General features: G+C 38.8%; 2 protein-coding genes across 4 annotated transcripts in view; one reads left to right on the forward strand and one right to left on the reverse strand.

Moving 5' to 3' along the window:
* Nucleotides 1–18,148, reverse strand: part of TADA1 (transcriptional adaptor 1) — a 20,398-nt gene extending 2,250 nt beyond the window's left edge. The window contains exons 1-7 of the mRNA XM_001363905.5: nucleotides 17,839–18,148; nucleotides 10,038–10,129; nucleotides 8,668–8,733; nucleotides 6,850–6,947; nucleotides 4,519–4,728; nucleotides 2,856–3,007; nucleotides 110–272 (exon numbers count right to left, since the gene is read on the reverse strand). Of these exons, the coding sequence (XP_001363942.1) occupies nucleotides 110–272; nucleotides 2,856–3,007; nucleotides 4,519–4,728; nucleotides 6,850–6,947; nucleotides 8,668–8,733; nucleotides 10,038–10,129; nucleotides 17,839–17,912 (855 nt within the window). The 5' untranslated portion in view covers nucleotides 17,913–18,148. The remainder of the gene's footprint in view (nucleotides 1–109; nucleotides 273–2,855; nucleotides 3,008–4,518; nucleotides 4,729–6,849; nucleotides 6,948–8,667; nucleotides 8,734–10,037; nucleotides 10,130–17,838) is intronic.
* A 192-nt stretch (nucleotides 18,149–18,340) lies between these two features.
* LOC103105950 (dentin sialophosphoprotein-like) overlaps nucleotides 18,341–21,624 on the forward strand; it is a 32,848-nt gene continuing 29,564 nt past the window's right edge. The window contains exon 1 of one of the 3 annotated variants that reach the window (XM_056815477.1): nucleotides 18,341–18,644. In XM_056815477.1, coding sequence (XP_056671455.1) covers nucleotides 18,356–18,644 — 289 coding nt within the window. In that variant the 5' untranslated portion in view covers nucleotides 18,341–18,355. Of the gene's footprint in view, nucleotides 18,645–18,724; nucleotides 19,119–19,634; nucleotides 20,319–21,624 lie in introns of those variants that run through there. The other 2 variants (XM_056815478.1, XM_056815482.1) reach the window with 2 other exon arrangements.

Genomic DNA, 21,624 nt, shown 5'->3' on the forward strand with positions numbered 1-21,624 from the left:
TACCTGATACCTGGTCAATGTGGAAGAGGTTAGTGAAAACACTCTTTTTAAGCTTACAGAATTCTTCCATATATAAATTCAACTTCGTATTGAGCAGGCACCAATTTACCTGTAAAGCTTCAAAAAGATCATACATGTTTACAGGAGGCAGCGAGGCTGGCAAAGTATCCCCTGAACAAGCTAATAGGAGAGCTGCCTGCTGCTCAGCATCATCTGGAGGGGGGTGGGAAGCTGGATTCTGACCAGCAGAAGGAACTGAATATGCTGGAGGGCTGAAAGAGAGCAAAAACAAAGCATTCCTCAACAAAGATGCAGCCATTTGAGCAAAAAGAAGACAAGTTTGCTTGCTTACAACTATTCTTCATTTTACAAGCAGAACCAACCTCCTTTCAATTTCATTTGTGTGAATTTGATAGCTTTTTTTAAGTAGCTGCTGGGAAAGGTCTCCAATGCAGCTGTTTTTAGGTCAGTGCAAGAGTGTCTTTTTCTGACCCAACTTAAGTTTTCTGCCTCCAAATGTTAGCTTCTTCAGTTTTTCAGTAACATGACCATGTTTTGTGCAACCCTATTAAATTACTGATGCCTGACATGTAAAAGCCCAATCCTATCATCCAGAACTCTATTAGAGAAGTTACTTGGGATCTGTTTACTTTTTCTACATTATTCTTCACTATAAAAACATCTTTGACATACTCTGCAGAACCAAACTCTCCCTCCTATTTAATTTGTGTGCACATTCTTGAACAGGCCACAGGCAGAAAGCCACAGATATTTATATTTTGAAGCAGTTGCCCACCAGACTCAGAGGGCCCTTCAATGCAGCTATTTTCAGGCCACTACAATAGTGCTAATGCCACCCCCCCCCCCAAACTGCCCCAGTTAGATTTCTCTGTCAGACTCCAACTGTTAACTTTTTTCAGTGTTAACATTCAACATATTTTATAAGCTCTCTACTAGATAACAGATGTGTGAAAAGCATGAACCCTACCTAGCACATTTAACTCCGTTTAAGTACTCTATATATAATCGTACCTTTAACTTCTACTTTAAAACAATATTCACTGAATTCATATTAAGGACAAGGCATTGAGCTAAGTCCTGTAACATTTATAAAGCAATAGAAAATTCAGTCCTCACTCTGCTAGGGGCTTGTAATTTGGATAAAAGAAATGGAAATTATATTACAAATAAATAGGAGTTGAAAATAATAGTATTTATGATATCAGAGATGGCTGTATAACTACATAAAATGCTTCAGGACTTTCTGTAAGTAGAAATAAAGGTAAAGAAAAGCAGATTCGATCCCTTTGTGGAGTGCAAAAGAGATACTAGGGGGCTATGAGTACTCACTATACCAACACAGGTCAACAAGCCAGGCACAATTTGCATTCTGCATAATAAAAGAGATCATTCTAATTATATTTTGAGGGGCCAAATAAGAAATATCATACTCAAGACTGAGAAGTTTGAGTCCCTTGTCAGATGACTGAGTACAAAGGTCCGCTTAACAATTCACTAATTCACCCTGTCATCATGACAAGCAGCTCAAAGTAAAGCCATAGCAGAGATTGGCTGGGGAAAAGGAAGGAAATACTGCATTCTCCAAATCAGTACTCAAGTTGGAGAGTGGTGGCTTTTCTGCAAGGAGGAAAAAGAAGAGCTTAGAAATCAAAAAAGCTAAACTAAAATAAATTACCACCTGCTGCCAGAATAGGATCAAAACAATAAAATGAGAATCTAAAAATTCTGCTGTCTCAAATAGTGCCTCTAAACAGGTATTGGTTTGACAATCAACTCCAAATCTCTATCACACTCCCCTGCCCTGCTCCATTGCATTGCCTTCTTCCCTGTTTATCATACTACTTCATTCTCTACTGACAGTCTTTGGCCAAGCCTCCCTATTAGCATCTTGTTCTTTCCATTCATCCTTTCCTTCCTCCCCTCAACTTGAACACTATAGACAAAAAGACCAATACTTGGGTAGAAATCTAGTTTCTTCTAAAATTGATAAAAAGAATATATTACAATTTATTTTTTCCAACAGTTCAGAAAATGTATTACTTTTTTTTGTATACCACCCTCACCTTTAACCCCTCCTTGCTCAAAGCAGATACTGATTCTGCATTGAGATATAAGAGACTCTCAATGGATCCCAGAAAAAATAATGTATCTAAAGGAACAGATGCTTAAGTACAATTAGTTTGATAAAGTAGTCCAGTCACTGGATCCAAGTCAGTAAAGATGCAAGGACAAGAAACTTGAGGGGAAAGGTAGGGATTTCCCTATTGCTCTAGTCCTTGTGCAGAAACCAAATCAAGGAGTCACTGCCTTGGACATCCAACAGGGTATAATTTCCAGGAGATACCTTCCATTCCACTCCAGATACTTGAGAGAGGAAGGGGATGGACAATGCAGAGTAAAATACCATGTCACTGTAACAGTCAAACTCTAGAACCTCCCACCAGAAAATAAGAACTCTCAATTATATTACTGAATGCAATGAGAGGATGAAACAAACAAAAAAATTAAGATTTGTCCAAAGCACTCTGCCTAGACATGATCATTAAAAATAACATTTGATTTTTAAGGTTTGATCTTTTTTTTTTTTAAACCCTTACCTTCTGTCTTAGAGCCAATACAAGTCAAGTGACTTGCCCAGGGTCATACAGCTGGGAAGTATCTGAGGCCAGATTTGAACCTAGGACTTCCCATCTCTAAGCCTGGCTCTCAATCCACTGAGCTACCCAGCCTCCCCCCCATCCCCTCCCCCCCCTTAAGGTTTGATCTTAAAGAGTCTCTTACTCATCAAATGAGACAACTTCTAAATGGGCAATTATCATTCAAATTCCACTTACCATTCAATTAAGTTATTGTAAGCTACTACACTATTCTTTAGGTAAGGCTGTGGATTCACATTGCTACCAAAAGCATATTTAAAATGACCATCTCGTAAACGGTAAGCCTTTCTTCTTGATACCACTGATGTCAGAATATCTTTAAGGTGATTCTAGAAAGAAAAAAATACATATATAACTTCTAATTCTCTTCAACAATAAAACATAAAACTTTCACTGACCTTTTAAGTAAAGCACTATTGTAATTTATTAAGTGGAAAGTATAGGACAGTCAAGTTAGGACTGATATGAAAATTCATGGACCAGCCAAAGGATCACACCATGAAAACAATTGAAGAGAATTGGGGAAAGAGAAAACTGGAATTTTTTTTAAAATTTAGTCCTATTATAAAGTTGGTTTACCCCATACAGAGTTTTACTTTTAAAGAACTACAATAAAATAAGTAGCAATCAATATTAAATTTTTAATACTATCATTTCTCCCAATCACAGTCCACAAAGGGTGAGTTAACATTATTATAGACTAAAAACCCAGAAACAAATCTGGCCTAAAAACTTTTCTTTTTTATTATTTTTTTAAGTATGCTTAGTTTAAATGTCTAGATATCTAAATCAGAACTAGTTGGTCAATCCCACAGAGTGGAAAGAAAGCTTTTAGCAAAATACCACTGAACTATATATTTTAACATAAATGAGATGTGATAGGAAACAAGCAGAAGACAAATTCCTAACGAAAATTAAGTCCCATTTACCCACTAGCAATAAGGAAAGATTTTTCAAAGCAAAGCTTCATTTCAGAACCTGATAAGTCACACATGACCCTCATGAAATTAAGCCCAAATTAAAACCATATACTTATTTTAACAATCCCTTTTATAAGAGGGTCCTATTATTGGTGGAAGATGGCAACTAAAAAGAGAGGCTGTAATGAAATCCTCAAAATCTATGTGAGGTACAGGAGTAATAGTCATATCTACTATAAAATTTCTAATAAGAAATGTTAAGATCTAACCAAGAAGATCTTGAGATAAATGTAAAGAAAAAATGGCTAATCAAATTAAAACATTAAACAAATGTGCAGCACATCTACTATGTGCAAGGTACTTAACAATATGGTCAGGTCAAAAAAGATGGGCCAACTATACATTTAATTCATTGGATCACCACCATCAGATTTGTGTAACTTAACTATTTGCATTTTCACTTGTTTCCCATTTGATCTCACAACAACTCTTCAAATCTTCTTATCTCTATATCAAAGATGAGAAAATGGAGATTCAGAAAGATTAAGGTATTTTCCCAAGGGCAAAGAGCTCATTCATAAGCAAAGGAGTTGCAGAATAGGGATCTTACAACTCCTAATTCTGTACTATTTCCACTGTATCACAGCCCTTCCTAAGGAAACTAAATGTTAAAATGTCTTATTCAAAATTAAGAATAAATGCTACTCTTGAAATCTACCCCTCTTAAAATGCATGGGCACCTTATATTTGATCAAAAGGAGTGAAAATCACATGTTCCTTGAGCCATTTTATGGTAATAAGAGGGATTTTAATCCTCAGAAATTAGGAAGTAGTTTTATGTCATATTCTGTAATATCCTATTATACTATAAATACAAACTTCATATTAAAATATGGGATCTCTTATGACAATCATCTAACCTCCACTGCATATACAACAGCAGTCACTGCCTCTTCGGTGACATTATCCAGCCCATGCTCATACGCAGTTACTATCATCCTCCCTTCAAGCTGGCCACGAGTAGGAAGCATCATTGTATGAGAACAAAGTTTCAAATCATCATCGTCTTGCGGATCCTTTGCCACAAACTGCTGGGCTCCCAACAGTGGATTCTGGGGCTGGAATCTATGCTATGGGGTAACAACAGATGTGTTTACTAGTAACAACAGTGACTTTGAACAAAGCACAAACAAAGTGACCAACATAAATTCCATCTATATTTTAAATGAATAAGTGTCTCAAGTATAGCTATATATGTTCAAAGGCAAACTAAAAGAATATGCATAGAATCAAGGTACTTCATGGCAATACTAAAGGCATGAATCCACTTGATCATAGTAGCTTAAAAATATAACTTTATAAAACATAAATACATTAAAAAATTAATGGACATGAATTGCAGGAGGTTCTAGATGATTAGCTCAATTCAATTATTATTTTTTGGTGCCTACAAATCAGGCCCTCCACTAGAGAGAGTAGCAGGAAGATATCAGAAGTACATTAAAAAGTTCTGAATGGAAATTTTCTAGATTAAAAGCCATAAGTGGACCAGTTTAAGTATGTTTGTAAGTAATTAGATTTCAATAACATGTACATATTATCAATGCTTTTGAAATGCCAAAAACATCTGGCTAATAACAGTAAAACAGACTTGGTGGCAAATGCTGGAAAGCATAAAGTTATTATTTAAAACTTGATTGTTTATGTAAGTCAGGACCCCTTTGGCAGTATGGTGGAGCCTTTTCAGGATGTTGATAAAGGCATAAAAAATACATAGAAATATGAAGGAAATGAATTCTAATTAATATAACAGTACATACTTCAACATGATCAAACAAAACATGTAGGACAAAGATAAAAATGAAGTCTTCAAGAGGCTTACTTTTTATCGAGGATGGGAAGAGGGCACAATACAAAAAAAAAGTATATATATATACATATAAATAGAGAAAATTGAGGAAGAAGTGAATATCAATGACTAGGGGGAGGGGGAACAGCAGATGGGGAACCCAAGGAAAGCATCATGGAGTAGGTGCACTTTACTTTGGTCCTAATAAGTTTTCTGAAATGTGGAGATAAGTGATGGATTCAAAACATAAAGAATGGCTTGTGTGAAAGTATGAAAACAGAAAGCCATATTCAAGGGAAGTAATATTCAGGGAATTAGTCCAGTTTATTGGCTGTAATATAGCAAAAAGGACAGTATTTAAGTTGGGAGAGCTAGGATGAAAACAGATTGGAGAAAAACTTTAAGTGAGAAATTAGAGAAAAACTTTAAGTGAGAGATTAAGGAGTTTATCCTAGAAGCATGAGAAATACTTTAGATTCTGAATCTATGAAAGAAACAAATAGAATAACTTCTTACCCTAAAGAACTTAATCAAAGTGCCTATTGTAAAATATCTACAATGATACTTGGGACAAAAGACACCCGTAAAACTTTATGTTAAACAGATACAGAATGTATTGAAGTATACCAAAACAAAATACAGACAGGACAACCACATGGAAACTAAGATTGATTCTAAAATACTACAGCAAAGTGCATGGTAAAGAACAAAGCTTTATGAGAGTCTAGAAATTCAGTTCCCATCCTACATCCCTCACTAACTAGTTATGCAACACTGGACCAGTCAAGGCCTTTTCCTCAGTGAAAGTAAGTAGAAATAGGGACAGCTAGGTGAGTCAGTGGATTGAGAGCCAGGCCTACAAGCAAGAAAGCCTGGGTTCAATTCTGACTTCAGATACTTCCTACCTGTGTGACCCTGGGTAAGTCACTTAATCCCCATTGCCTAGCCCTTACTGCTCTTTTGCCTTGGAACCATTACTTAGTATCTATTCTAGGGCAGAAGGCAAGGTGTTTAAAAAATAAAAAAATAAAATGGACTGTTGGATTTTTATTCTCTTCTGCCTATACTGATATATAAATTTGGTATGTTCAGAATTAATGTTTAAGAGGAAGAAGAAATAACAGGTTTTGCTTTTGGTTGACTAGATATGCATTAACATAATGATTATAGTAAATTGATTTGCAAATAATAAGGAAAAAGAACTGTTAACTCAAAGATACATAGGCACACAAGGATTTATAAGATCAACACAGCTTTGAAATAGGACATCTTTTTAAACAAAAGTCAGTGTTTTATACATCTCATTTCTTTGGAAAGACACTTCACTATTAATTTCATTAAATAAAAATACTAAATCATAGCATTAACAATCAATGCCAAGCTCATTCAGAAAATAACTTACATCAAATTTCTGTCGAACTGAAGAAAGTTTTTTCTTTCCTTTGGGTTTTCCAGGTTTAGCTGCAGAACCTCCTGTCCAGGGTAATGACCCGGCACCCTCTAAAAGGCAAAAAAAAAAATCCCCAAACAAAAAAAAAAACCATAGAATCACAACAGCTCTAACAATACTAATAGCAATAAGATTCTTTTCTTAGAAAATATATGGCATGTAAGAAAAGGGATCCTAATCCTCTCTCCAAATCACTTTTAATTTCCAGGACCTCAGTTTTTGGACCTGCAATTCCAGTGGTACAGGGAACTAACTCTCAGGTGAGCAAACTTCCTCTATCAACCCAGACCCAACACCTACTCTGCAACTTGTAATCTTAGAGACCTATCTAAAACAGGGGTTGGCAAATTCAAGTCAACTGGCCTACATAACTGCCCACCATATGTTTTTGTACAAGCCAAGAGCAAGGAATATTTTATCTTTTAAAATAAAGTTTTATGATATTTTAAAATGTAAAAATCATTCTTAGTTTGGATTGTATAAAAACAGACAGAGGGTCAGATTTGGGCCTCTGGCCTAGAAAATTGAGGGTTAAATGACTTGTCAACAGTCATATAGCAAGGATATGTTAAGAAACAGAATTTAAACTCAAGTCTTCCTGGTTTTGAAACCATTTTGCTCTATGTAACAAGGTTTTCAAAAATTTACCATCTTACAAAAACAAAACAACAAAAAAAACCCTAGCATAAAACAAAGCTCTATATAATTTTGGAAGAGCTACTGCCTCAGAGTCTTATGGATTGCAAAGACAGAGCTCCAGATTATCTAATCCTATTCTCTTTTTATGAGATGAAAAATAGCTAAAAAATTAAGATGTCAGTAGAGAAAGGTAGGATGAAATATCAGTACCTGAAGGATAAAGCACTGAACTTTTGTTGATCCAGTTCTCAAATATTTAATTGATAAAAAGGATAGGAACAACCTAACAAAGTGGGTAGTAGATGAATCTGCTACTTTCAACCTAAAGTAATCTGGGCAGAACTATTGCTTACCATTTCCCCACCCAGGCTTCTTTAGGTTTAAAGGGAGCAATTAAACTGCCCTCTTTCTTCCCCACATGATCATTTTATCTCCCCTGAGACCTAAGACCCCTTTAACAACTGTTAAATGTAAGCTCCTTGAGGGATAGGTACAAAGCAAGGTACCTGACAAACAACAATCCCTTATAGAATGTTGTTTAGGACCTGATTGAATGCAGTCTGCACCAAACCTTACACAAGGACATTAAAAGCTCTGAACAACCCTCCAGATGAGGACGCCTTTATTAAAGAAAGATACCAAATAAAAAACCCAACCTCCTAGAAAGTCAGGGGTTCTAGACCACTACCACTTTATTTTGTACTTTACCTACCCCTGCCCTAGAGCTGCTCTTAAACATCTACCTCTTTCACTCATTCTTTAGCTTTTTTGAAACCCTTGCCCCTAAGCTTGATGTCATCCCTGGCTAACTGTCCTTATACTATCCTGTCCACTAAATGCTTCACTTTCCATACATCTACCTAAACAAACTAATGTGCAGGAAATAAATGAGTAAGAAACTCAACTGAAAGGGAAAAAAGGGGGAATGGGGGAAAAGAATAAATTATCAGATTTAAGAAAAGTACTCAATAAAATATGTACTTAGCATTTTTCTTCTTGGGTGTCTAAGGACACATAGGTACTAAACAAGCACCAATTATGACTATGAAAAGATGACAAGGGATTCATTTTCAGAGGTATCATGTGCTAAATGACTACCATTTCCCCCCTCCATAAAAAGGTCTGGCTTACCTGGTGCAGAAACCAAAATCTGACAACGAGTGAGAATAGCCAAGAGGAAATCATTGTGGGAATGTACTGGAAAAGTAAAATTTACCACAAATTAAGTATGTTATTACAAACTGTAAACCTCAAAATTTCTTAGACTTATAAATGTTGGAAATTTCACCATTGGGAAATTTCATACTTGAAAAATTTCCTATTGATAGTGGGTCTTGACTATTGGAATGTGAACCCCATTGGCATGAGAGTTTCCCCCTCCTCCCTTCTTAAGATTACTTTGGGACAGAAACCTTTTGCTGAACAATGGAAAGGGCTTTGACCTATGCTTAAGCATAGAACAGGAATTTCTTTGAGTCATGATTGATTTTAGAATTGATACAATGGAGATACTTGGAATCAATCTCCACCCTATTCAGTCCTAACAGGATTGAGTAAGGGCTGCAGCCTAGATCAAAATTTAATTATTCCAATCTCTACCCTACTCAGGTTAACAGGATTTAGAAAGGGCTGTAGCAAAGGATCAAAGATTTAATTATTTGAAAATATGACCTTCAACAGACATGTGAAAAGCCAGAGACCTCTGGGCGGTCCTGGGTTAAGCTAGAGCCTCCACTGGCACAGGGAAATTGATGGACAGGTGATTGGTAGATGTGAGGACTGAGGGGAGGGAACTTGGATGGTTTCCTTAAGGATAGGGGGGTCTGAAGACTCAGGGGGTTGAGGAGTTTGTTGGAGTGGTTGCGGTGTGCTCTGAGAAGCTTGCACTGAAGGAAGCTGAAGGTGGGGCCCCCGGAGACTGTTTCTCCATTTTTGGTCATGTGAGTAATAGGGACTGATCTCCTTTCATTGCCCCAGCTATCTAAGGGCTTGGGCCTTTTGGCCCAGCCTAAACAGAAGGGGTATTTAAGCCCTATTCCCTTCTCTCCCCTTTCTCTCTCCCTCTATCTCTAATTCCTTTCTTCCTCCTGTTTGTAATTAAAACTCCATAAAAGGTTGACGGCTGACTTGAGTTTTCATTAAGGAATTACATAGCTGAATTCCTTGGCAACCTTAAATTAATATATATCAGTCTTTTAAAAGTGATTTCCTTGTCACAAAACAGAGCTTTTACATCACATAAGGCAAATTTAGACTAAGAAAATGTTGGATTCTCTACATATTAGTACCTAGTTTCTTTGCTCAATACACACTTTGAGAGGATGATCTTACACATACTTAAAACTAAAATTGTATGCAGTGACATTAAATGGACTCTATCCTGCTGTACCTTTTTTTCTTTCTAATTCTTTTTGTTTGTTTGTTTGTTTGTTTGTTTGTTTGGTGGAGAAAAGGGGAGGGAGGAGAACATAAACCCTCAAATAATTATAAGACACTTTTACCATTTTCCTGTGTAAGGAGCCGATGAGCTTCCAAGTCAAATTCTTCTTTGCTGATCTTCTGTTTGAACCACAATTTCAGGTTAGCCCAATATCTGCATGGGAGGAATGGAGACAAGAACAACAGGTTTTGATTCTTCTCAAGATTTAAATTTTTGCCTGCCCTAGAGAGTGTGGTCTTACAAACACTAAGAAAAGAATTAAAGAAGAAGACTTAACTTAAAAGAACAGGAAGGCCTTGATGCATTATGGAAGCAAATTAAAACAAAGGTAAAGACAAAATTCAGTTCTCAAAAAGCCAGAGCCATCACAATACTCCTTTACATCTTTCTAATGTCTCACACATTTAATACTAATATTCAAATGTGATGATTATACCAAATTAAATCAGTCAAGCATTTAGCTGAATAGCTCAAGAGCTGGATTTCCAAACACCACAAAGGAATTAGTTCTGAATTCCTGAGGATCTGCAGCTAAAAGTTAAACACTAAAAAAAAAAAAAATCAGCTCCTAGAACTAAAAAAAGCACAAGTAAATTTATATAGACTTTTATTCTCTAACTCATTACTTGAAATATCAATATCTACTTAACTTGGTGGCAGGAGAGAATTTCTATATTTATGCCCATCTAATTCTGAACTTGAATTAGTTGTAACAGCAAGACAATCTGAGTCCACTAAATTGTCTTACTACAGATCTTCACACAAAACCTTCAGGAGTTGAACGTCAGGTGAGGATCCACTGCTGCCTAAGTAAAGAATCACTCAAACTTGGTTTCCAGCCAGACTAGACTACCCCACTTCTATGATCCCAATCTGAATGTGTCTCTTCCTCTAAGAATGTTATTATCATTCAAAGTTCAACTTTGCTATCAAAGCCTCCATGAGGCCTTCTCTGATTCCCTCAGTTGTTATTGCTTTTTCTAGTCTGGACTTACAAAGTGTACTTATCAAGGGTCATATTGCAGTAGGAAAAAAAATCACTACATTTGAGAAACAGGAGAACCTGGGTTCAAATCTTAAGTCTTGCTAACACTTACTACCTATGTATGACCTAGGGCAAATCACCCATTTCCTTATTTATAAAAAGAGAGGGTTGATCTAGATCAGATTCAAAACCTCAAGTCCACAAACAGATTTCAGGGTGGGTGGGAGGGATGAACTTGGATGGGGAAAAATATACTTTTATTCTAATATATTAGAATATTTGTAATCCTAGACATTTTATTTTATGCATTTAGAAATATCCTTCAAAGGAGTCCATAGATTCACCAGAATGCCAAAGGCATATAGACACAAAAAGGTTAAGATCCCCTAGACTAGATTATCTATCTATAAATCTATGTTCTCTTTACATCAATGATGTCAAATTTAAATAAAAACAGGGCCACTAAACTCTATGTAAGGATCCCTACAGTCACATATTGACACTGAAAACCACATATTCATGGTATTATTGACCTAGAAAACCGCAATACTGTAGTTTTAATTATTTTGTTAAACATTTTCTAATGACATTTTAATCTAGGTCACTACAGGTATGTATTTGGCACCTATGGTCTACATGTTCAACCCTAAATCTATCCTATTCTGGGTACATATCACATAAACTCTTTAAAGGCAGAAATCATAATTTTTTGGTCCTTTTCTCCCCAGGGCCTTGTGTGGTCTTTTGAATACAGTAAGTCCTTTTAATATAAATGTTTCTATTTTAGGTCCATTTAACGACCACTTTTAACATGCTATTCATAAATTGATGGAAATATCACCATTAACAACAAGAAGCTTTTACATTTTTAAATGAGAAAGCTATGAAATAATTAGTTTTGTTAAAAAAAGAAAAGTATAGTATGACAATTAACTCCACTCCCATTCTCACCAAACAACAAAATGGGAGACCACAATAGAAAATAAATTCTGATGGTCTGAAAGAGTAGACTCAGTTTTACAAGAAAGATGGGACCCAGTGGATAAGTTACTAAAAGTAGGATTTCATCATATGGCTCTGCCAACAGACTACCTATTAATTTTCTCTTACTCAAAACTGGCATTATTTGTACCTAAAAAATGTCAAAATAATTAGTTGTTTGCTTTTTGGGCCTTCTGTTATGCTATTTAACTGACTTTGCTCAATGGACCCAGAACACATTTATAGTAATATAAAGCATCATTCAATTTTAGAGCGAAAGGGGTCTTTAAAGATAGTTTTTATACACCCTCTTTATGAAAAAAAACTGAGGGCCAGACAAAAGCCAGATGAGTAGCTCAAAGCTGAAGGGCTAGTTAGTGAATTAGAATTAGTTAAGAGAACTAGAATCTAGTTCTGGATTCCCAGCTTAGTGTTCATTCTGATACAAAACATTGCCCCTTTTGTTATGAACAAGTGAAAAAGATAATGAGGTTAACAAAGTGGATGGGACAGATAATAGTCCAAATTGGGAGCTATATAGCTAATTTTGAAGAAACTGATATGGAAGAATTTTAAAAGAAGCCTGCCTCAAAAGTTTAAATTAGACAAGGTCAGAAAAAGATCCAAACAAGAGGGAAAGAACTTTAGCAAGAGAAATGAGTTCTACCATAAAAAATTCAGATATTTTCTTATTATCCTCTGACCACAGATAATATCCCAAGTCTTAAATATGCTGTGATCTAAGACATTTGAAGGTTGTGAAGTCAGTAAGAGCATCTGGAGAAATTAGGTATGATCTATAACCTAACCCAACTGGAATACTCAAAGTTTATTGAGGAGGGGGAAGAACTACTGGGAATATTTAAGTAACTATTATCCTACTGAAATAAATCTCTTCATATCACTTCTTATACAAACATGAATGATAATCTTTTATACTAAAGAGAGGGTTAGGTAAGATTTTTAAGTGTTATATGCATGTTAATACTAGAATTTACTTCTTCTAATATGGAATATAGGGTATGAGACAGTTTACTGAAAGCCAGGCTACAGGGACTAGAAAAGGTTTAGAACCCCTTAACCAAACCTCATATGGGGTAGGAAAGCCTTGGTTCTTTAACATAAGGCACCTCCCAAATATCTGATGACTTTAAGTTTATGCTTTGGCATTAGGTCTTTTTAAATTTTTATTTTAATGATGTTGTAGCTCTACTCTACTGGTACTCATGACCACTAAATATTCCCTTCCTTCAAAGTCATCTTTTATCATGTCCATTATTAGTTATACCTTTGATTTATTAACATATATTTTGAAAATAGGAGAGGGGTGACTTTCACACATATGTTGTACTGCTGTTTAGTCATGTCGGAGACCAGATTGTAACTCAGGTCTTCTTGACAACAGGCCCAGTGTTCTACCCACTGAGCCACCTAGTGATCCCTTGACATGTATATAGATATGTATAATACGTGGATGGTTGCAAAAAAAAAAGGGTATTAAAAGAGAAAACTGGAAATGTTTTTTTTCTTTATTTAGTCCTATTATAAAGTTGGCTTACCCTACACAAAGTTTTATTTTTAAAGAACTACAATAAAATAAGAAATAGCAACCAACCTTAAATTTTTAATTCTATCATTTCTCCCAATCTCAGTCCACAAAGGGTAAGCCAACTTTATTATGGAGAAATGTTTATGCAAAAATGCACTTTCCTTCTTGGAGATCCACAGGTTCAAGTATTTCCTTTATGTAGATGACCCATATATCTGTATCACAGAGCTGGAAATGAATTGAGAAGTCACCTAATCAAACCCCCTCATTTTACAAAGGCCCAGGGAGTTTAAGCAATAAGCCCCAAGTCAAACTGGTAGTTAAGGGGCAGAGAGAAAACTTGGAAGCCAGGTCCCCTGACTCCAAATACTTTTTCCCTGCACCCTTCTGCTCAACAGTCTTGAACTCATGAGTTCCAAACTAATTTTCTTATTGTATTTGTCTCTACCTGGATCACTAATGAGCACCTCAAACTCAATATATCTAAAATGGAACCCATCATCTTCCCTGCTCCTGAATTCTCTGTTTTGATTCACTCCAGTCACTTATAAAATGCTGACTCCACTTTCTTTGTCACTCCACTGCTATCCAATTAATAGCCAACTCCTGCATATTCTATTTGTGATATCTCTCAAATATGTCTGCTCCTTTTCATCCCCAGTGCCACAATCCTTGTTTCAGGTCTCATTGCCTACTGAATGAGCTTCTTTCTGCAACTGCTCCCCTAACTAGTCTTTCCCCTACTGAAATCCATCCTCCTCATGAGGCTGCTAGAATTCTAACATACAATGAGATTATTATTAATCCTCTGTACAATCCTCCCTTCTGCTCACAGAATACAAACTACTGAGATTGGCATTCAAGGCTATCTCATGCTACTTTCTTTCATGTTATCTATGCTCTACCCCAATTAGATAATACCTGAGATGGCCCTGAGCTAGGGAAATAAGAGGTTTATTCACCTCATTCTCTACCCCTAGACTGCCTTCATCTGATCAATGCCTTCTGAAACCTCCAAAGAACAGCACAAATGCTGTTTCGGAAGCTCTCCTCCATCCATCCAAGCCTCATTTAGAGGAAGTGCTCAGCTAGAACTGACCCTTCTCTGCTCCGATTCCAGTCTATCTTTCCAGGATAATTACACAGTATTTCCCCTCTATACTCTACACTACCCATGAACAACATTCTCATGCCTTTACAAACAGGCTGTCCCATATGCCTGGAATGCTCCCTTCTCTTTGCCTAAAGGTCACAAAATCTCTAATTCCATTCAAAGTTGAAGTCAATGCTGCCTCCTTGAAAAGGTCTTTCTTGATTTCCCCAACTGTTAATATCCCACAACAAACACAAATCAGTAAATGCTATCTTGAATGTTTTCTATGTATTTTTCTGTGTGCACATTGTACAGAGCAAGAGGCACAGTGAATATAGTACCAAGCCTAAAGTCAAGAAGATTCATCTTCCTGAGTTCAAATCAGACACTTATAGAGATGAGTGACACTGGGCAAGTCAGTTAGCCCTGTTTGCCTCAGGTTCCTCATCTGTCAAATCTGCTAGAGAAGGAGACAGCAAACCACTCCAGTATCTTTGCCAAGAAACTCCAAATGAGGTCACAAAGAGTGGGACATGACTAAAAACAAATGAACAATAAAATCACACACTATATTCTTTTAATACAATGTAAGCTCTTTGAGGGGAGAGATCACCTACTTTTTTTGAAAATTTATATCCTCAGCATGTAACAAAGAACCTGGTCCATACAGACACTTAATAAATGTCTATTGATTGACTGCAACCATCTGGTTCTGCTCTGTACTGTGCCTGTCTATATCTTAGCTGAGCTTCTCTACTTCAAAATTATCTTCTAGAAGGCACAAGGCCCATCAAAAAGTAACTCAATTATAAAGTACTAAGGTTAATAAGGTGCTTTTCACACATACACACAAACCTGTAAAGCAAACACTGTATAATCCCCCACATTACAAATGAAGAAAACTTTGGCTCAAAGTTCAAATGAAGAGACCTGTTCATGGTTAAAAGTCTATTATATGTTAAACACCTGCACTTATAAGAGACAGTGGGATAGGTCACAGGAAACAAAGATAAAAACCACAAAGTCCCTGTCCTCAAGGAGTCTATGTTCTACTGTTGGATACCCTGTCAGGAGTTTAAATCACTCAGCTCCCTACCACCTACATCCAGTTTCCACTCTTCCTCTTCCAACTCTTGCTCAGAGAGTATAATCGAATAAAACTAACACTGCCACTGAAAGGGTCAGTCAACTGACTAGCCTATTGTTTCCCTTACCATCTTCAAAACTTCTCACACCAAAAAAGCCTTATTTGATCTATCCTTTCTTTATTTATTTTTTAAACCCTCACCTTCCATCTTGGAATCAATACTGTGTATTGGTTCCAAGATAGAAAAGAGGTAAGGACTAGGTCACACAGGAAGTGTCTGAGGCCAAATATGAACCTAGGACCTCCCATTTCTAGGCCTGGCTCTCAGTCCACTGAGCCACCCAGTTGCCACTGATCTGCCCTTTCTTGAATATAAGCACATAGAGAACAAGTCCTGCTTTGATTTGGATTCTGATGCAAAAGATCTCCTTCTGTGGTGTATAGCTTTATCAAGCATTCATTTCCTGAATCCCCTAATATTTGTTATCATCAATCACTTAATAGGTTAATTTCTATTATTATATAAGGAATTGTGAATGATTTTGATGTCTAGATGAAAGACACGTTTATATATATATATATATGTACATATATATGTACATATATATGTACACACATGCAGGCATGCCTATGTATTATTTTATCTTATGCTGGGCCCAATTCTTGCCCCTAGAGTTGAAGAAGAGAATGAAAGCAAGCTAGATTGCTTTCAAAAAACAGTTTGAGTTTCTCAAAAGTTTCTGGGAAAAGCAAAAGCTTATATTTTCATTATTCCTATTTTGACACCTGGAAGCATAGCAGTTAGATATGAAACATTATTGCTTCCTCCACCCTTCAAAGAACTAAAAACGAGTATCCCAACAGACTAGCAGTTTCCTGAGGGAAGGGGCTATTTTCTTAGCCTTTGTATCCCCAGCACTTAGTATACTGCTTGGCACACAATAGGTACTTATTAAATGCTTGTTAATACAGAGGGCAACAGAGAGACATGCATGCGGGATGTGAGTAGACAATGACACATTGTAACTCCTCCAGAATGCTTTAGTTTAAAAACAAAACAAAACAAAACAAAAAAACCCCGAGAGTATAAACTGGCTACATAAGTAGGGTGAAGGGTGTCAGGGAAGCAGCCAGTGCTCCACTGGTACTCCTCCCGGGGTCTGGACAATGAAAGCCGTCAAAAGATTGGGACTCCTTGTGGCAAACTTTGGAAGAATATGTGCAAAAATATAGATGGCTAGCAAATCTGCATCACTGTAGGGATTTCCCTAATCTATGAGGTGGCTGGTCTATTTGAATGAAGATCCTTGGCACTGTACTTCTTTGAACTTAGGCAATTAAATCTTAAAACAAACAAAAAAAAAATCTTGTTCATTGATTCAAATGAACAAAGAAGCAACACTTTCAACAGAACAATACTTCCTCGCTCCCGGTATTACAGGGTTACCATTTAAAAAGCTGTATCTTAAAAGTCTTGATATACAGACTGTCCCAAAAGTTAAATAATGCCGGTCTATTATCAAAGCAGTTCTCAAACCTTGAAGGCTTAAAAAAGGGGGAAGAAAACAAACATTTATAAAGAGCCGACAACGTATCAAATACTGTACCAAATGCTTTTTAACAAATGTCTCATTTGACATATGTGTAAGTGTATTTATATGTAAGTGCTACCTATAAATACAACACTCGGCAAATCTTTTTAGTTCTATATAAATACCAGCTGCTAATGTCATTGTCATATTGTATATTTTATAACGTTAATAATCATTTTTTTCCTCTGGGTCCATAACGGTTTCTTCTCTCAAGCCTCGCTCTTGCCCAAGTCGTGTGGTCCAACCCCAACACCTTCTGTAGGTGAGGTTGCCACTTTTTGAATATCTTTGGAACGCAAGCAGGGAGCAGGGACTGGAGGGAGGGGATGCTGCCCTTAGTTGCCATGGGAACCCCAGGGCGCAGGATGAGGGTAGGCAGGCCTCGCCAGGGAACAGGAAGGATGCCCTCCTTTCTTCCTCTCCTTAGCTTTCCCAGTCAGCCCCGCGAGGGTTCAGCCGCGCCCGCGGGGGAGAGGGAAGAGAGAATGGAGGGCGGAGCCGGGAAGGAGGGGGCGGGGGTAGGGTCTCCGATCAGGCTCTGGCCGTCTTAGGGCCGCAAGAATGGCCGAACTCACTGTTTCACGTTGTCGCCCAGCGCCTCGCTCAGGTTCTTCTTGGCCGCTTCCAGCTCGCTCACAAAAGTTGCCATAGCTGCGCTGTTTCACGACCGCGTGTGCGAAACCCCAAAAACCAATCCGTAGAGATAGGGGGCTGGGAAGCCAAAGCTGCTTCCGTCTCCCGCCTTCCGCCGTGCAAGGGAGTCCTTGTTTATGTAGTTCTCGGAGCTTCATACCTTTCTCGCGAGAGGCAAGGAGGCTGCCCCGTACGTATGCGTGCGTGCGTCCCTCCATTTCCCTGAGTCTTCCCTGCTCTCGCCAGCCTTTCGTATCACGTGATCTATTTCGGCGCGGGATGGGGGAGAGATCCACACATACACCTCCCTCCCACTCCTAGGGTTCTCTCCTCCTCCGACTCCTTCGGTAAACTTCTCTCCAGCGTGCAGCGCCCCCTGTGGGGCTGGAGCTGTAGATTGCTGCTGGAGTGCTGTGGGCCGCCAAGTTGGAGCATCTCCTCCTTCCTTGTTCCTTCTGAATGGCTTCTGATGTGCTAGTGTACGCCTTCCCCCGGAGTTCTTCACGGGAATTAGCTATTGGCGCTCCCCCACAACGCTCCTGTCCCAGCGTTCCCCTGCCCTCAGGCTGGGGGGGATGCCCAGCCTCGGGTCTATGCAAACACACACCAAAGAGATACATTGTAGCCCTGGGGGCCAGGGCTGCAGTGAGCAGGCAGCGCCTCAGGGAGAAGGCGGCGGAGGAGGCTCGGGGCTGGGGCAGCCACGACACCCGGGAGGCCCTGGGGAGAGGGGAATTGTGCATGCCAGGTAGGAGGGAGGGGAGCTGGCTTGGGCCAAGCCAGAGGGTCCCCAATCTTGGGAGCAGCTTCACTCGCTCCAGGCAGAGATCCCAGGCCAAGGCCCAGGCAGAGCTGAGGCCCATGGGGACGAGACCCTCGGTGGGGGAGGGGATGATACACCGGGCCTTGGCGTTGGATGGTGAGCCCCTCAAGGCCAGGGCCTACCCTTTGCACCCCCAGTGTGCCTTTAGCGCCAGGCCTGGCATTTAAGGGAGAGGGAAGGGAATCGGCATTTATTTTACTTCATATTTCATTTTCCAAATTACTTGTAATAACAATCTTTAACATAAGCTTTCTGAAATTATAAGATCCAAATTGTCTTCCCCCTCTGGGAGATGGTATGCAATATGGGAATTGGTCTTTATTAAGCACCTCCTATGTACCAGGCATCGTGCCAGGCGCTTTACAAATACTTCTTTGATCCTCGGAAGGACCCTGCAAGGTAGGTGCTGTGACTCTCCTCATTTTACAGTTGAGGAAACTGAGGCAGGAAGCGGTGGGGCGACTGGAGCAGCTCGCCCAGCTCAGAAATAGTCAAGGTAGGATTTAGACCCAGGTTTGCCTGACTCCAGGACCCTGCGCCCCCTACAGTAGCACTTCAGAAATGCTTATGGATGAGTTTAGATATAGAGATAGTGGGTGTGAGGAAAGAGAAGCCCTGATAATATAAAAAACACTTATATTTGGTGTGTACATAGAAATATATACACATATACACACATGGGTAGAGAGAATACGGATCATGTGTGTCACACATGTGTGGGATACATGTGTGTATGTACACATACATATAACCCACGTCCATTCTGTTTGTGCACACATATATCAATGTATATATCTATACATACACATATTCTACATTCAGTTATTCTCTATAGTATTCATGCCTATGGGATCTATACAGACACAGGTGTGTTTCATGGGCACATGTGCATGCACATGCTATACACTGCATTGATTATATAAACGCTAACTCATTCTGTACATGTGTGCATATCTATGCATGTAAACATTCTAGACACGTGCATGTGTGTCTGTTATACACACGTGGACAGATGTACCACAGACACTCGTGGACACATATACATCTACATGCAGACATGTTATATAGACTCATATGTGTACTTCTGTATAGTTTTATATACATGCATATATTTACCCATATACATGTTTTATAGATATAAATGTATATGTACACACACATATTAAAGCTATGTGGCACAGTGAACACTGGCCTTAGAATCAGGAAGACCTGAGTTCAAAGGTAGAGTCAGACACTTTCTAGCAGGGTGGCCCCGGGCAAGTCACTTAACCCAGTTCATCTCAGTTTCCTCCTCTGTAAAAATGAACTAGAGAAGGAAATGGCAAACCACTCCAGTATCTTTGCCTGGAAAACTCCCCCCCTCAAAAAAGTCACAGAGAGTGGAACATGGCTGAAAAATGGCTAAATGATAACAGTATATAGTCATCTGCGTAGAAGTAATCATTAAATTCATGGGAGTGAATTCATGAGAGCACCAAGATGGGCCACCTAGAGAGAAAAAGAGAAGAGGACCCAGGACAGAACTTTGGGGGACACCCCCATTTCAGGGGTGTGACCCGGATGACCATCTAACAAAGGAAACTGAGAAAGTCCTGTCAGGTAGGAGGAGAACCAGGAGAGGGGAATGTTGTGAAAATGCAGAGTATCTGGGAAGAGGCTGGTCCATAGCCTCAAAGGTTACAGAGAGTTGAAGAATATGAAATGAGGAAGTTGGATTTAATGATCTTTAAGGTTCTCTCCAGCTCTAATATATGATTGTAGACAGGGAATGTTTAATAAGATTAACAAAAATGCACTCTGCCTGGCATGTGGAGAAACTGAATTGACTAGTGTGGCTGGGAGTGATGATTAATGTCAAATTCAAATTGTCCACTAAATTCAGTAAATACTGAGTAGAAATTGCAGAGTCTGAATTAGCCTTGATAGAGGAAAAAGAGCTTTTGATATTAGAACTACCCAGAAATGGAATGGCTTCCCTCAGGGTGGAGAGGTGAGGTCCACTTATTACCAGTTTTGAGGTGGATGCTCTCTGTTACTGGCTGGAACAGATGCCTCCTAGATGGTGGATTGAATGGACAAATGCAAGAAAGCAGGAGGGTACTCGGAGGATAGAGTGTTGGGGCTGGAGTCAGGAAGACTTCACTTCCAGAATTGAAATCTGACTTCAAAAACGTCCCAGCTATGTGACCCTGGACAAGTCCCTTGACCCTGTTTGCCTCAGTTTCCTCATCTGTAATAAGCTGGCGAAGAAAATGGCAAACCACTCCAGTATCTTTGCCAAGAAAACCCCAGATGGGGGGATGAAAAGTCAGACTGAAAAACTACCTAAGTAGAAATGAGGATGGAATGACAGACTACAAAAAGACTTAAGATCTTTGAGTGTCATGACAAAGAAATTGTATTTAATCCTGTAGGGAAAAGAAATAGGAATAGATAGATAGACAGAACAAAGAAGGCTGTTCTAGTAATCCCAGCGAAGCGGGGAGGGCTTGACCTAAAGTAGTGAGTGTTGAAAGTAGAAGGGAGCCTGTGGAAAGTGAAAAGAGAATAATCATATTAAGGGGCGGGGAGTGACCCCTGGATACCAGTCTGGGGTCGGACTGAGGGGTCACGTTTCTAAATAAAGGCTTCCCTAGGAAAGACCGATGAAGGCGGAGCCTTGGGGATGGTGTGTGCGCTCAGGCGGAGTTCAGATCCTCCTGCTTCACCAGCCGCTTCACCTCTGTTTGCCGCATTTCCTCGCCTCTAAAATAGGCGCCATAATAGTATCTCCCTCCCAGGGGGTGTCGAGGCCCAAGTATGAGGATGACTGTAAAGCATCTTGCAAACCCTGAAGGGCTACCTAAAATATTTAAACGGCTTTGACCTCTTTAGTTACACCCATGCCTATAGCCTGCAATAGCTG

The sequence above is a fragment of the Monodelphis domestica genome, chromosome 2, assembly GCF_027887165.1.
Source record: "Monodelphis domestica isolate mMonDom1 chromosome 2, mMonDom1.pri, whole genome shotgun sequence".
NCBI classification, from domain to species: domain Eukaryota; kingdom Metazoa; phylum Chordata; class Mammalia; order Didelphimorphia; family Didelphidae; genus Monodelphis; species Monodelphis domestica.